The sequence below is a fragment of the Musca domestica genome, unplaced genomic scaffold (assembly GCF_030504385.1).
Source record: "Musca domestica strain aabys unplaced genomic scaffold, Musca_domestica.polishedcontigs.V.1.1 1, whole genome shotgun sequence".
Classification (NCBI taxonomy): domain Eukaryota; kingdom Metazoa; phylum Arthropoda; class Insecta; order Diptera; family Muscidae; genus Musca; species Musca domestica.
This window is the reverse complement of record NW_026712114.1, coordinates 14,980,309-14,996,829: the sequence shown is the minus strand read 5'-3', so window position 1 is coordinate 14,996,829 and position 16,521 is coordinate 14,980,309. Positions and strand designations below refer to the sequence as shown.

Genomic DNA, 16,521 nt, shown 5'->3' with positions numbered 1-16,521 from the left:
TGTAGGTCATAATGGGTTCTAGCTCCTTTGGCGAAGCAATGTATGTATAGGTCCACGATTTGGTATAGCCCTAATATAACGGTACCTGCCGATATTCGGCATTTTAATGGTTTTTGCATTTTGCATTTCTTCTAATGTTTACTTTACCCTAAGTTGGAGGGTATTAAAAGTTCGGCCGGCCGAACTTACAGCTTTTTTACCAGTTATTCTTTACTTACTTCACAGCAAAGGAACAGAAATGCCTCTGTAGACGTGGATTTATGGTAAACGAGCCAGCCGAGGGATTCATACAGGATACAAATTGGCAATTATGTATGTCACGCAGAGTCATTTTGACCCGGTCATACCAATGGCGGTAGTCCATAAATTGTCGAATCAAGGTGTGCGGTTGCACCGTACCATATTTATCCACCTCTGGCATATTCATGTCATCGACAAAGTACAACATACGTTTATTACCCTGGGGACCATAATTTCGTCCTGCCTTCTTCTCCAGAGGTTTCTCCAAGATTCTCTGTAACATCTCGGAGGTGGTATAAAAATTAAAGGGTACATTTGTCACAGCATATTTCTCGGTGGGCAATGAATTCAATTTCGAGTTCATAATTATGGTTTTTCCCGAACCCGGAGCACCAATTAACATAATTGGATAGTTATCTTCGATCAGAACATCCATAAAATAACGCAAACGTGTTGTCTCCGAGGTATGAACCAAATTCGCTTGCAACGGTATGTCGGGATCTAATTCAAAGCTGGGCACTAAATCGGTCCAGGGTCGGAATTTTTTTGTATTGTGATCCACATAATAGGAAAAGATGGTGCCAGCTTCGGGAAATTTAACCGTTTTGAATTCATTGGTAAACCATTTGCTGAACTCATTACGCCAATCGATTATTTGATCTTGAAACAGGGTCGAACCGAAACCCCATATAACACAGAACACAAAATAGATTTCATACCAATCCTTGGGACAATCGGCGGGGACATTTTGTTGTGTTAGCATACTTTGCAGCAGGAAGCAGGTCATCTGCAGCATGGCAATATCAGAAATCGGCGTGATTTTCTTAAAGCGCACCCGAAAGGCGTCCAACATGGGTGGTATGTATTTGTCGAAAAGAACATTTAGGGTGGCCACTTCGGAGGGATTGCTGCGGGTATTTAACCATGACAATATAAATGGTGTCCATCCTAAATCTTGGGGATTTATGTACAAAATTCCTGCCCGCGACACCGTGGCCGGGGTGGCCGATTTCAAATTGGCAATTTCGAAAAGCAAGCGCATTTCCTTGGTCAACGCAATGCGTTCATTGCTAGCCAATGTCAACACCTTATTGTCATCCATTACGGTATTCAAACTTTCAATCCACATGGGATCAATATCTCCATCCAGTACAATCCATTTGGGACCACTGCCACCCAAATTGGCCTGATCACGCATGGTAATGGAGAAGAGACCATCTTTCCATTCACGTGTCGCCTGATTAACCACACCGAACAGTTCATCATTTGTCACCGCCTTGGGATTTATATCGTTGTAGTGCGGTTTTCGTTTCTGATTGGCATAGGTTTTATTCAATGTCTTCCACACTTCCGATTTACCCGTGCCAGCAAAGCCTATAACAAACACCGAGTGTCGGACGGCAAATAATTCTTCCAGTTGCACGATTTTCAAAACAAATCCGTCGTCGGGTTGCAGCTTCAAATCAATGGCAGATCTTTTGATAACAGCCTCAAATTCCAAGTTACGTTTTCGCGGCACATCCAGCGCCGGGAAAAGATCACCAATTAAACCCATAAATACCGGTAAATCATCAGTGACAATTTTGGGTATATTAAAATCACGCAATGCTCTCATCAGCACCTGATCTTCGGGACGATGGCGATCATCACGCTAAAAATTAAGAAAAAAATATTTTAATGGGGTTTAAGCCAAAATACAATTTTGCATCGAATTAATTATCGAAACCAGTTAAGAAGGTGATAAAGTGCTTTGCTAATTTAGTGGAGCTCGGCATAACAATTAAAAGTTTTTATGGGAGAATTCAATCATACACCTTATGATTATAATTATAATTTAAAGTTCAAAGGACTATATATGCCGAATCATTTGTATCTTTTAAATTCGGGCTTGTATTGCCCATTTGGTGCACAATTAATTTGAAATCGGATAAAGATATATATGGGAGCTATATCCAAATCTGAACCGATCTTGATCAAATTTGGCAAAGATATTTCTGAGCTGTATTTGATATATTTCCCTGAATATCGTTGTTATGGAGTGCATATTACGGCTGTGGGTAAAAAATACAAAAAATCGGATGAACAATATATATGGGAGCTATAGCTATATCTGAATCTATCTTCACCAAATTTGACATACTAGCTCCTAGACTCAATTCGGTCGTAAGTGCCAAATTCCATCCCATTTGGACAAATATTAGACGTTTGGTGCACAATCAAAGGTAAATCGGACGAAGTTATATATGGGAGCTATATCCAAATCTGAACCGATCTCGATAAAATTTAGCAAATGTATTTCTGAGCTGTATTTGATATATTTCCCCAAATATTGTTGTTACAGAGTGCATATTACGGCTGCGGAGGACAAAAATAACAAATCGGATAATCGAATAATATATATGGGAGCTATAGCTATATCTGAACCGATTTCGATCAAATTTGGCATACTTATTTTCAGGCCTAATCTGGTTGTATGTGCAAAATTCCATACCATTCGGCCTGATATTACACGTTTGGTGCACAATAAAAGTCAAATCGGACGAAGATATATATGGGAGCTATATCTAAATTTTGACCGACTATCTCCAATTTCAATAGGGTTCGTCCTTGGGTCAGGACAATAAATGCGAACTGTACTTTGTTTACAAAAATACATGGACAGACGGACGGACGGACATGCATAAATCGACTCAGAATGTCATTCTATGCAGATCATCAAAAGGAACTATGTGTCTATTTCGTTTTCTTTTGCCTGTTACAAACAAATGCACAAAGACGTAATACCCTGACCACCTTGTGGTGTAGAGTATAAACAGATACACATGCCTGCAATTTTAGCTCTACTTTCATAATTAAAAACTTGGTATAGTTATTAAACAAGTAAAAAAGCTCTAAATTGACCGGGCCGAACTTTCAATACCCTCCATTATTTGAAACGAATTTGGCATCTCTCAAATCAATAAAATCCGTTAAAACTTCTGTTAAATATTAAAAATACCGAATTTAGCTGTTATGTATTGGGGCAATACGACGACATGGACCTGCATAGGTAACTTTTGTCATAAGCCATTACAATATTCAAACGCGAAACTTAAAAAAAAATCGGTGAATAATGTCGCTAAAATCATCAAAATACCGAATATCGGGGGTACCGTTATATGGGGGCTATACGGACGTGGACCTGCACAGACAATTTTCTGTTACAGGCTGTAGTATCCATTACGAACTTCAAATGCGAATTTTGAAACAATTCCGGTAAATAATGTCACTAAAATCATCAAAATACCGAATATCGGGGGGTTACGTTATATTGGAGCTATACGAAGACGCCCATTTTCAATATCAAAAGTCCTGCAGACATAATACACATTTGAGTAAATTTTTATCAACTTACTTCATTTCGTTCGGAAGCTAGAGTGATTTCCACAGACGGATATACGGACGGACGAACATCGCTAAATCGACATAGAATTTTATGCTGATCAAGAATATATATACTTTGTGGGGCATAAAATGTATATTTCGAGGTGTTACAAACGGAATGACATACTTTGGTGGAGGGTATAAAAATTGAATTTTGTCATACTGTGTTATAAACATTAAAAAAATGTTTTCTTTTTATGAGAATATTTTCTAAACATCAATCGAACTTCCTTTACCTACCACCATCGCTATAATAAAATTCAATTCCTAACCGACAAAAAAACTATTCCTCCCAGTTTTTCGCCTTTGTTCACCACCCACTGTGTCGCATCATTAACTCGCACATATGTGCGTGGATAATGTCTGAATGTGCAAAGCATTTAAACAACTGTTTTCGTTCCAGCAACGTTTGTTTCTACGTGTTTCCGATAAGACTTACAATGCGGCCGCTGCTGCTGCTATGTTAGCCATGTACAAAAATTCTAAGCTGCATATTGTTGGCCAGAAATTGTTACCATTCCTGGCTTGCTGACGGGGCTAGCTAGCTATCTGGGTTGTTACAAGACTACAAACATACCGTATGGCACAAGGAAACGAAAGATGTGTGTGTGTGCGTGTTCTGATTTAGTGGGTGTTGGTTGTGATAAAGGATTTAGTTCAAACCGTCTGTCTGTCTGTCTGTACTGCTCTGCTCTCTGTAAGCAATAATTTACATATGTATGCAGTAGGTACATACCCTCAGGGCGCCGGCAACAACCAAGACAGATTTGATGGCACGCAAACCCCAATCGTAATGGTCCTGTTTGGATAAGAGTTCTCGGCACAGCTCGTAGAGGGCAATGAATTTGCGAGCTAGCAAACGTGCCTCCTGGAAACCTTCGGCAACCAACATAATTTCACTGATTAGGGCAAAGTCAGGCACAACCATGGCACAAGGTCGATATAAAGCTTTTAAGTTTTCGGGCAGTTCAGCACGTCCAGCATAGCCAGGATTCATGGTGATGAACATGCCCACAGTGGCACGTAGCACGATAATTTCACCCAAGAAGTTGAACATTAACTTTTTGGCTTTAATGGCGTCCTGAATGCATTTCACTTGGACTGCCACGACGGACAGGACTTCGACGGAGATGCGATTGAATTCATCGAAACAGCCCCAGGCTCCGGTTTGGGCCAGACCTTTGTGTATATCACCAATGGACTTGTAGTCCATTTGTTCGGAGCAATTGAAGACATAGACCATCATGCCGAGAGCGCGACCCAAATCCTTGGTAGTTTCTGTTTTTCCTGTGCCTGCCGGACCGGCGGGAGCACCACCCATTATGAGATGTAGTGACTGCGTCAGGGTGATGTAGCAACGATCGGTGAGAGGTGTTATCACCAAACGCGGGGTGTTGCCCAAATATTCATAGTCATATTGGAATTGAGCATCGCAAATGTTGGCAAAACAATCATCGAATTTGGTATCCCAACGATGACGTAGCTGGGATTGCCATTGAAAGGCGGTTACCACCTCCACTTTGGCTGCAATGATTTTGGCCACCACATCTCGACTGTGGACATCTATGGTACAGATGGTACAGATTTTCTGGCGATCAGCAGCAGTGAGATCTCCCAGCAGCAGATTGATGAGATGATTTAGCTGCATAACTTGTTTCTTGTTGTAGTCCTTGAGGGCATTTTCATAACGCTGCTGGACCTTGGCAAAGGCATCATTTGTCTCGGTGGTCCACCAGATTTGTGTGGTCACCAAAGCCGGCTGGGCTGGCCAATCGAAAATCCATTGGTGTCTGGGTTTCTCTTCATACGAAATGACGGCCCGCCGAAACTGATCACGCAAGGTATCACGCATTTTGTCCGTGACACGATTTAGCCATACCTCAACCTTACCACTACAATCACAGTTCTCCAAAAATGGTACATACTCCTCGTGTTCCTTGGCCACCATGCCACGAGCCAGTTTTGTATTCGGTATCAGGGTCAGAGAACCCATAGAGTCATAAAGTTTAGTCAAATGTTTACAAACCATTTTGGGATTGTTGCCATTCGATAAAATGTCCAAAAGATCTGCCGAGGACACAAAATAGAATCGGGGATACGCCAACCGCTTCGTCTCCAAATAATCATTCAATGCCTTTTCGCAGAGCAGCAGGAGTTTCAGTAACTGTTCCAGGTTATCATACAGCTTGCTACCCGCCCGATTTGTTGAACGAACCACATTTCGATCGGTATTCATTTGTGCCAACAGTGCCTTAAATTCACGATCAATAAAATCGAAACGCTTTGAGTCCTCCGGCAACTGGGAACGTATATCCTCTGATCCAATGAAAATACTCTCCAAATACACCCACTTGCGCTGCACCTCAAACCATGAACCGATAATTTGATCAGCATTTGAAAGTTTATGCTGCCAATTGCTGACCTCCGCTTGAAAGTGGCCAACAAATTTCGAAGAGGCCATATTTTGTAATTGCACCTGATTCTCTTCCAGTGTCTCGATCATTTCCTCACTGGCCTTTAGCAGCTTAATTGCCGTGCGATCATGCGGCTCATTTTGAAACTCCATGGTGGCCCATGTGTTGTGAATATCACGCAACACCTTTTCCATGGCCATTTCCTTCACCGACTTGTCGACAATGTTCTTGACCTCTTCCTCATATTCATGTAGATTGAGATCGATCAGATCCTTAAGCGTTGTCGAATCATCCATACGAAACTTCACTCCTGTCGTCTGCATCAGTTGTATCCAATGACGATCTCGAATTGCGGGATTTTGTAACTCTGTCACAGCGCGCAGCGAAGTCATGAGATTTTTGAGGGAATTTTCCGTATACAAATAGGGTTCCCAGCTACGCATATCCTTGTCTAATGATCGCAGTTCTCGACCAAATTTCTTACACTCTTGATCCATTATCTCAATGTCGATTTTCTTCCACGGGGTTTTCTTCCAATCTTCTATGGTGGAGGCAATGGTGATATTGAAATCCCACATAATTTTCATAAGTTGCAAATCGCGGCGGCATCTTTCAATTTTGCTCGACTCGGGGCCTTGCAATTCAAACAGTAGAGCAGATCCATTAAGACTTTGCTGGCGTTCCTCCAATTCGGTAATTTCCACATCGGCTTCATCAATCAGCTCATAAACGTTGCGACAGGGCACATGGAAGAACTGTGGAAGGAGGGAAAATTATTACTACTGAGAAGGCAAAATAACAGTAATATTAGGAAAACCTAATATTTCGAATACGAATCTAACTTTCACAGCCAAAAAAAAAAAACATTGGAATGTCTGTCAAGTAAATATGCATGTACAAAGTGGGGCAAAAGCAAACTTCCATCCCAGCTGATTAAGTTTTAGACCCCATGACACGTTTCAAGATATTTATAGCCCATCTCTCTGAGTGGCTGATTTGGTTGAACTTTGGGGCGGAAAAATTCAATATACAAATAATTAGATGGTACTATTACGTGTGGACTATAACCAAAAATATGCAATATATTTCGTTGGAAATTTCTAAACTGATTTGGAAAATTTTCCGATAAGACTTACAATGCCGCTGCTGCTTTATTGGTCATATACAAAATTCTATGCTGCATATTGTTAGCCAGAATTATTTGCATCTACTTGTACGCCTCTGATTTCGATTTATCTAAAATCGGAAAACACTTTCTGCGTTTATTTATGCATGTCAGTCTATCCGTCCGTTCGTCCGTCCATGTATTCTTGTGAACAAAATGCAGGTCGCGTTTATTATCCGATTGCGATGAAATTTTGCAAACAATATTTTTTGGCCCATGGATGAACCCTATTGAAATTGGTGATAACCGGAAGAGATTTAGATAAAGCTCCCATATAACCCATTCAACCGATTTCGGGTTAATTGTGCACCAAATATCCAATATATGCCCAAAAGTCCTGAATATTGGTAAATCCGAACCAATTCAGTCTAGAAGCAAGTACATCGAATTCGGAGAAAATCTGTTCATATATAGATATAGCTCCCATATATATGTTTCACCCAATTTGGTGTTTAAGTCCCTCACATTCGTAATATGCATTCGACAACAATGCAAATATCAGATATCTTATAGAGCTTGGAAATACCTTTGCCAAATTTTATCGAGAACGGATAAGATTTGGATATATCCATATATATCCTTAATCCGATTTGCGGTTTTTTGTGTAAATAATGGCTAATATCAGCCCAAATGGAGTGAATTTCGGGTAGTACGTTTCCATTTTGTGCAACTCGGCTCCGAAATATATTTTTTAAAATAATCCTTCTACAAGTTGTATCATGGACTCTATAGCAAACTATAACTGCTCTAAAGCCAAATGTTGATAGGTGGTATGATTTACTTGAAATAAATTCTTTTGTTACGGGAGCTCTACTAAATATGCATAGTGGTATAGGGTATCATACAGTCGGCCCCGCCGGATTTTTGACTTTTCCTCACTGGTTTTAATATAGATCGATTCCTGGCGTTAAGGTTGGATTTAGACCCTCGACGTTTTCGAGGACCTGGAGTATGACAAATAATTTAGTAGAATAATTTGACTTACTACGATCCCGTTTGTAAGCGGGAGAAGAGAAAACACAACCGTATCGTCTGGCTGTTGTTTCAATTCTGATTTTATTTTTAAAATATGTTCCTTACGTACTACTAAAACAAATCTAACTTAACCTAGTCGCAGCCACACAATTGTTCTTATCTATTATTAGATTTAAAAGGAAACATTACATGGCTGCGTGTCCCTTCATTCAAGTGATCTTGGCTACCTACTGGCGCATCAATATCTGTGTGTGTGGGTTATGACCTTTATTATCCTACACATTATCGTATGCGACAGCGCACAAGATCACTGAATTGTACACATGTGATATTTTATGACCACTGGGAAATTGACAATTTTTAAATATTTATTTTTAATGGTTAGATTTTCCCAGCGCCTCAGCCGCACTCAAAAGTATGTACAAAGTATTTTGTACATTCTCCCGGGCGGCTTAAATGTGTATATTTTTAGTGGACTGTATTTAAAAATGGATCATGAAGAGGATTATATAAAAAATATTTAGACATATAGCTTTGAAAATGATTATATTATATAAATTATCCTAGGTAACCGCTTGCAGGAAACGGCTCCACTTATCTATCCAGCCTCGCTCGCCAATACCACCACCCTTATCTGCCGGTTTTAACTTCCAAGCTTTATAATTCTTTGGCGACTTGTGATTTGGTAGTTGCTGGCTGCGATCATCCAAGGAGTCATTTTTTCGTAGGGCATCCAAGGTTAGGTCATTGCTGATGTATTTTATACGCGGTTGCTTCAATGAGGATTCCCGGTGTTTGTTATTAATTCTATTCCTCTTTACCTTGTCGCGCTCTTTTTTCTCCGCTTCCTCGATGCATTTATCGTTATCTTTGCCAAACGTGTCTTTTAGAGAAGTACCAATATACACCGGATTTCTTTTTTTGCTCTTCTCTTGTTGGTGGTTCTGTTCTCTGTGGCTTCTCAAATTCATATTGTCCAAGGACACTTTTTGTACATGCTTGTCCATTTTGTCACTGCTGACTTCCTCTGATGTGTCGAGTTTTTCTACGATGGCTTCCAATTTTTTCTTTTGATGTTCCAGCTTAGCTTCCAGATCTTGGACTTGGTTTTCCAGGTCACGCCGTTGCTTTTGAGCTTTTTCTTCAATGGCCTGTATGTCTCTTTCAAATTTAGTTAGCAAGGACTGCACCAAATCTTCAAGCCCCAGTTTTTCATCATTAGCGGTTTTCAGGCCATCTTCTAATATTTTGATTCGGGAAGCTGATTCGGCTAATTGTGATGCAGTATTGAGTCTTCCCTCTTCATTATTTTGGGTAAGAGCTCTAACTTTTTCCTCCGAGTTAGGACTTGCCGGCGGGAATATATTCATATCCTCAAAGTTTCGAGCTGCAACAAAAACACACCAGTCACATTCGCAATCATGTGGATAAAATAGCCAATATCTTCTAGCCATTTCAAGAGTGTCTCGATCACCAATACAATATTCCGCTTCTCTTTTATCATCCAAAGGGCATGTAATATCACCCTTTGCATCTTTTCCACAACTTGTGGTCTTCGAGGGCCTCTGCTCTGTTGTCAGCCCAAAGGTGGGAAATACAATATTTGCACACTCCTCAGCTTCCATTGCTACTTCCTCCGGACTAAGGAAATAGTACTCCAGTTCAATTCTCCAGGGTCCTGGTGGTTTTAAGCATTCTTCAATTTCCGCTTGTGCAGTATCTCCATTCAACTTGCAACCTCGTGTTCTCGTCGCCATTAATTTATGCGCTAACACAAGGCATTTATCCACTGCTACTGAACTTTCCTGGATTCTCTGAGGAATGTACTTTTTAAAACTTTTCAACGTTTGTTGTAAAACGTAATACGTGTTTTCAACAAGAATCTTATACTTGTTCACGTTACGAATTTTTTTTTAAATTGAGTCGCCGATGCCAATGTTGTGCAGAAATAGTCAGCCAAGACCAAAAATTTTGCTTCTTGATCCATTTTTTTTTTTTTCGGAATTCTTTTTGAGTTTTAACTTGGACTAATTGATGTCCTCTTTTCAAAATTTATTTTTATGTATATATATATTTTTTTATTTTGGGACTTTTGTTGTCCTCTTTTCGCTTTATTTTTGCCCCTATGGCTTTTTTTTTTTTTTGTTTTTGCCCCTATGGCTTTTTTATTTTGCCCCTATGGCCTTTTTTTTTTATTTTTTCTTTGCCCCTATGGCTTTTTTTGTTTTTTCTTTGCCCCTATGGCTTTTTTTTTTGTTTTTTATTTGCCCCTATGGCTTTTTTTTGTTTTGCCCCTATGGCCTTATATTTAAAATGCCTTAACGGACTTTGTTTTTTGTAGAAATTCTCCTCTATTTCTGGAGAATATCTATTTCTGCTTGTAGTGAGTCTCTTACCACTGGTGGGGGAAAACTCCTACAATTTTTTTACGGCCGCTAGTTATTTCCACTTTATAAAAAAGTGAAGGCTCGATTGACCATATGTAAGCGGGAGAAGAGAAAACACAACCGTATCGTCTGGCTGTTGTTTCAATTCTGATTTTATTTTTAAAATATGTTCCTTACGTACTACTAAAACAAATCTAACTTAACCTAGTCGCAGCCACACAATTGTTCTTATCTATTATTAGATTTAAAAGGAAACATTACATGGCTGCGTGTCCCTTCATTCAAGTGATCTTGGCTACCTACTGGCGCATCAATATCTGTGTGTGTGGGTTATGACCTTTATTATCCTACACATTATCGTATGCGACAGCGCACAAGATCACTGAATTGTACACATGTGATATTTTATGACCACTGGGAAATTGACAATTTTTAAATATTTATTTTTAATGGTTAGATTTTCCCAGCGCCTCAGCCGCACTCAAAAGTATGTACAAAGTATTTTGTACACCGTTTGAAGGCAGTTCTTAACAATATTTTTAAACAAGTTAAAAAGCAGTAAGTTCGGCCGGGCCGAAGTTTGAGTACCCTTCACCATTTGGAACGAATTTGGAAATTAAAAAAATAAAATCCTTAAAAAATGCTGTTAAATTTTAAAAATACCGAATATTGCCGTTATATTGGGGTCTATAGGACGTGGACCTACATAGGCATTGTTTGCCATTAGCCATTACCATATTCAAATCCGAAACTTGAAATAAACGGTGAATAATGTAGCTAAAATCATCAAAATATCGTATATGGGGAGGTACCATTATATCAGAGCTGTGCGAAGACCTGGACCAGCATAGACAATTTTCTGTCACAGGCTATAGCATCCATTACGAACGTCAAATACGATATCTCAAACAATTTCGGTGGGTATTGTACCTAAACTCGTCAAAATACCGAATATAGAGAGGTACTGACATTTGGGGCCTATACGAAGACCTGGACCTGCATAGACATTTTTCTGTCACAGACTGTAGTTCCCATTACGAACTCTAAATACGTAATTTGAAACAATTCCGGTGAATAATGGAGCTAAAATCATCAAAATACCGAATTTTGGGAGGTACCGTTATATGGGGGCTATACGAAGACGTGGACCTGCACAGATAATTTTCTGTCATAGGCTGTAGTATCCATCACGAATCTCAAATACCAAATTTGAAACAATTCCGGTGAATAATGCCGAAAAAATTATCAAAATACCGAAGATAGGGAGGTACCGTTATATGGGGGCTATACGAAGACGTGAACCTGCCCAGATAATTTTCTGTCATAGGCTGTAGTATCCATTTCGAACTTCAAATACCAAAGTTGAAAAAATTCCGGTGAATAATGTCGCTAAAATCATCAAAAACCCGAATATCGGGAGGTACCGTTATATGGGTGCTATATGAAAACGTAACCTGCCTACTGGAAAAATAAACAGGTGTGCAAAATTTTAGCCTTCTATCTCAATTCGTTCAAAGATAGCGTGATTACAATAGACAGACGGACAGACAGACAGACGGACGGACATAGCTAAATCGACTTAGAATTTTACGCTGATCAAGAATATATATACTTTGTTGGCTCTGACATGGGTATTTCGAGGAGTTACAAACGGAATGACAAAGTTAATATACCCTCCATAGTATGGTGGAGGGTATAAAAAGGCCCCTTTTGTGACTCGCTGGGGAGTTAAATATTTTGACTAAAAAAACTCGTATTGTTATCAATAACATAGTCGAAAATCGATATAACTAAAGTGCACGGCACGGCAATTTTTTAAAAAAAAAACTGTTGAAAATGGGGGTTACTTTACCATCTATTGTCACAATCTAATTTTACGTATTTTTTGTTTTGCTTGGTGTAAATAAAAAATCAACTGTCGCACTTCAGAATTCAATACGGCCATTGAGTATCACTCGTTGTACTCTTCTCCAACTTAATTTAGATATATTTTAATATTGTGAGGTTAAAAACTTAGTAAAATCCGCAAAAATTATTGAATTTACCTCGGCCTATATAAGGTCTGCAAGGAAGCCCATCTGAAAACTAACTTTAAGAGCCAAATTTTTAAGTTTTTTTTTGTCAAAAATAGTCTTCTTGGCCGACCTTACATAGGCCTTGAAACTTACCTTCTTTTTAAGGAATTTCTTGCGATAATTATTCGACAAATTGTTGCAGAGCAAAATTCGTTTCTCAATCAAATCAACTTGATACGATTGTATGGGGGCAATTGTTTGCTTCACTGTTACTGCGAGTTTCTTGACTTTCAGCCATTTTTCGGGAAGTTCACTCATCTACAACAAATGGAAAATCATAAAAGAAAATAAATTTTAATTAAGCATGTTCTTTCTACCATCAAAAGCTCCGAATCTTTAAACTCATAATTATATGTCTTTAGCAAATCGACAATTTCCTTGAGAGACTCAAACATATTGTCATAGATAAACTGTTTCTCATTGATGGTATTCAGGACGGACATGATTTGTATTAGACCATCGAAGTCATCTTTATTCAGCTCCATTTTGAGGGCCACATTGGCATCATCAACGAAATTTGCCAGTTCCTAAAATGTAGCGATTTTCATTTTTGTTGTCGTTCTTTTGTTGGCAGTGGTCTTCTTACCATTAGCGAATTCCTCACACGATTTATGAGATCCATTTTAAATAGACTTATCCATTTGCCAACCTGATTGAGAACGCCAGCCCGGAAACCTTTCTTATTGAGACGTAGCCAGATATTGAAATCTTGAAAGGTATCCCATTTTTGAATTTGGCCCTCCAAGGCAATGAATTTATCCAGCTAGTAATGAACGGATTGTATTATGGTACCTAAAAAGGTAGAGTAAAGGCTACAAACCTGTTCTTTGTATACACTTAGGGGCGGATTATTTTCATCTTTTAAGGGTTTGACTTCTCCCACTCCTTCCAGTTCATCATCCCTCTCACTGGGTGTTAAGGGTCTTCCGTATTTTTTCACTTCAGCCAAATATTGTTGTTTATCCCACAGCCAGAGATAGGAAAATTCCATAAATGTTTTACAGTGTTGCCGTATTGATTGCAAGCCAAATTTGACTTTTGTTAAAATATCCGTGCGATGTTTGTGGATATCTGTTTTATCGGCGATTTCATCTGGATGAAATTGAGGCGAAAATTGTTCGGAAAATCAATGAGTTTATCACCAATGTGAAAATTAATTATTAACTAATTTGTGTTAATGATAAAATAGAACAAGTAAAGAAAGTCTTAAAGTCGGGCGGGGCCGACTTTATGATACCCTACAACACTTTTCTAATTTAGTAGAGCTCCGCATAACAATTAAAAGTTTCTATGGGAGAATTCAATCATACACGCTATGATTATAATTATAATTTTAAGTTCAAAGGACTAAATATGCCGAAGCATTTGTATCTTTTAAATTCGGACCTGTATTGCCCATTTGGTGCACAATTAATTTGAAATCGGATAAAAATATATATGGGAGCTATATCCAAATCGGAACCGATCTCGATATAATTTGGTAAAGATATTTCTGAGCTCTACTTGATATATATCCCTGAATATCGTTGTTACGGAGTGCATATTACGTCTGTGGGTAACAAATACCACAAATCGGATGAACAGTATATATGGGAGCTATAGCTATATCTGAACCGATCTTCACTAAATTTGACGTACTAGCTTCTAGACTCAATTCGGTCGTAAGTGCCAAATTTCATCCCAAATGTTAGACGTTTGGTACACAATCAAAGGTAAATCGGACGAAGTTATATATGGGAGCTATATCCAAATCTGAACCGATATCGATACAATTTAGCTAATGTATTTCTGAGCTGTATTTGATATATTTCCCCAGATATTGTTGTTACAGAGTGATCAAATTTGGCATACTTATTCTTTATAAGGTCCAATCTGATCGTACGTGCAAAATTCCATACTATTCGGACTGATATTACACGTTTGGTGCACAATAAAATGCAAATCGGACGAAGATATATATGGGAGCTATATCTAAATTTTTACCGATTATCTCCAATTTCAATAGGGTTCGTCCTTGGGCCGAATAAATGATTTGTGCAAAATTTCATCTGGATAGGGCAATAAATGCGAACTGTACTTTGTTTACAAAAATACATGGACAGAGGGACGGACGGACAGACGGACGGACGGACAGACGGACAGACGGACGGACGGACGAACAGACGGATGGACGGACATGCATAAATCGACTCAAAATGTGATTCTATGCAGATCATCAAAAGGAACTATGGTTCTATCTCGTTTCCTTTTGCCTGTTACAAACAAATGCACAAACACATGGTGTAGGGTATAAAAATGATTAATAACTAAATAATCCATTAATGGAGATAAATTAATTACACTGTGCAACACCAAACCAAATCGTAGCCTCTAAAAATATTCCATAAAATTATTTGTCATAAAATTCTGTATAGGTCCTAGAAGACGTCAAAAGTCGTCGAAATCTGTCCTAAACGCCAAACAAACATATACAGGGTGAGATGAAAAAATGCAACAAACTTCAGACTGCTATCATTTTTAAGTCACTCGTCCTACAGCTGTTAAAATTATTTCAGTGACAGCTCATAACTTTGTTTACAAATGTGAAAAAGCGTTTTGGTGAGAATTTTCCAGAAAAAAAAAGTTATTCCTGCCGAATATTATCGCTAAAATGTTCTTGAGGGTGTATTAAAGCCTTGGGCATGCAAACACCATCCAAGAATGATTACAAAATTAGGTTCTTCGCTTCAATTCCAGCGCACAATGGCCGCCAAAATCTCCGGATACCAATCCGTTGGACTATTGTGTCTGGGGTATTTTGGAAAGCAAGGTTGCCACTAAAAAATGCCAAAGTGTCGATTACCTCAAGCAAGCGCTCCGCCGCGAATGGGCCAAAATACAACAAAGCAACATTCAGGCAGTGTGTGACGGTTTCATTGGCCGTTTGAAGGCCACAATTCGTACCGAAGGTGACCAATTCGAACTAATCTATTCTAAAATTAAATGTTATTTCCGACATTTTTTGTTTTCATTCAATAAAATTAAAAAAATTAAAAATTATGGCGTTTGACTTTGTTGCAGTTTTTTCCTTCTGGTACCTCCCCCACAAAAGGTCGAAATTTCAAAAAAAATATTTATTGCACAGAAAGAGAATGGATAATCCAATTTTCGAACTTTGCGAATCTTAATATTTTGATCAGTGCTAGGTCAGGTGCTAAAATGGACAGTACCGGTCCACTCCATCAAGTATCTCCCCCACAAAGGGTCAACATTTTGAATAATTATACCTCATATAAAATGTGATGTAAGGATCCGAACTTCTTCAAATTTTACACATTCCAAAATTTTTATAAACCCAAGATCTGGTGTTAACATGGAATGTATCGGTCCACACCTTCTGGTACCTCTCATACAAAGTGCCGAAATTTTGAATACCCAAAGGGTCACAATTTTCAATAATTTTATTTGTCATAACTTTCGAAACTTTACTACTTGCTATGCTCAAATATTTCTCTTAATAAGAAGCCTGATATGAATATGAAATTTATCGGAATTTATGATTTGGCATAAAATTGGATATAAATATCCTTTCTTGTAATTTTGCCCAATATCTCGCTCAATATTTTTTATTTGTATCAGATGAAGTATAAAAATGGAATATTTCGGTAGACTCTATATGTTACATCACGCACATTTTAACATTTTCTAAAAATTATTACATATCTCAGATAAAGTGAAGGAGTGAGTTGATATAATCCATACCAGCAACGTTGGAATATTTATATCATATTTTTGGGTCTGATACGAAATGGATAATTTTGGCCCATTCCTTCGGAGCCGGTACTAGTCAAATATATTTCGAT

General features: G+C 38.5%; 1 protein-coding gene across 1 annotated transcript in view; it reads right to left on the bottom strand.

Moving 5' to 3' along the window:
• Positions 1-16,521, bottom strand: part of LOC101889215 (dynein beta chain, ciliary) — a 56,105-nt gene that overhangs the window by 23,079 nt on the left and 16,505 nt on the right. The window contains exons 11-16 of the mRNA XM_059119460.1: positions 13,500-13,771; positions 13,266-13,442; positions 12,997-13,206; positions 12,773-12,937; positions 4,400-6,832; positions 219-1,891 (exon numbers count right to left, since the gene is read on the bottom strand). Coding sequence (XP_058975443.1) covers positions 219-1,891; positions 4,400-6,832; positions 12,773-12,937; positions 12,997-13,206; positions 13,266-13,442; positions 13,500-13,771 — 4,930 coding nt within the window. The remainder of the gene's footprint in view (positions 1-218; positions 1,892-4,399; positions 6,833-12,772; positions 12,938-12,996; positions 13,207-13,265; positions 13,443-13,499; positions 13,772-16,521) is intronic.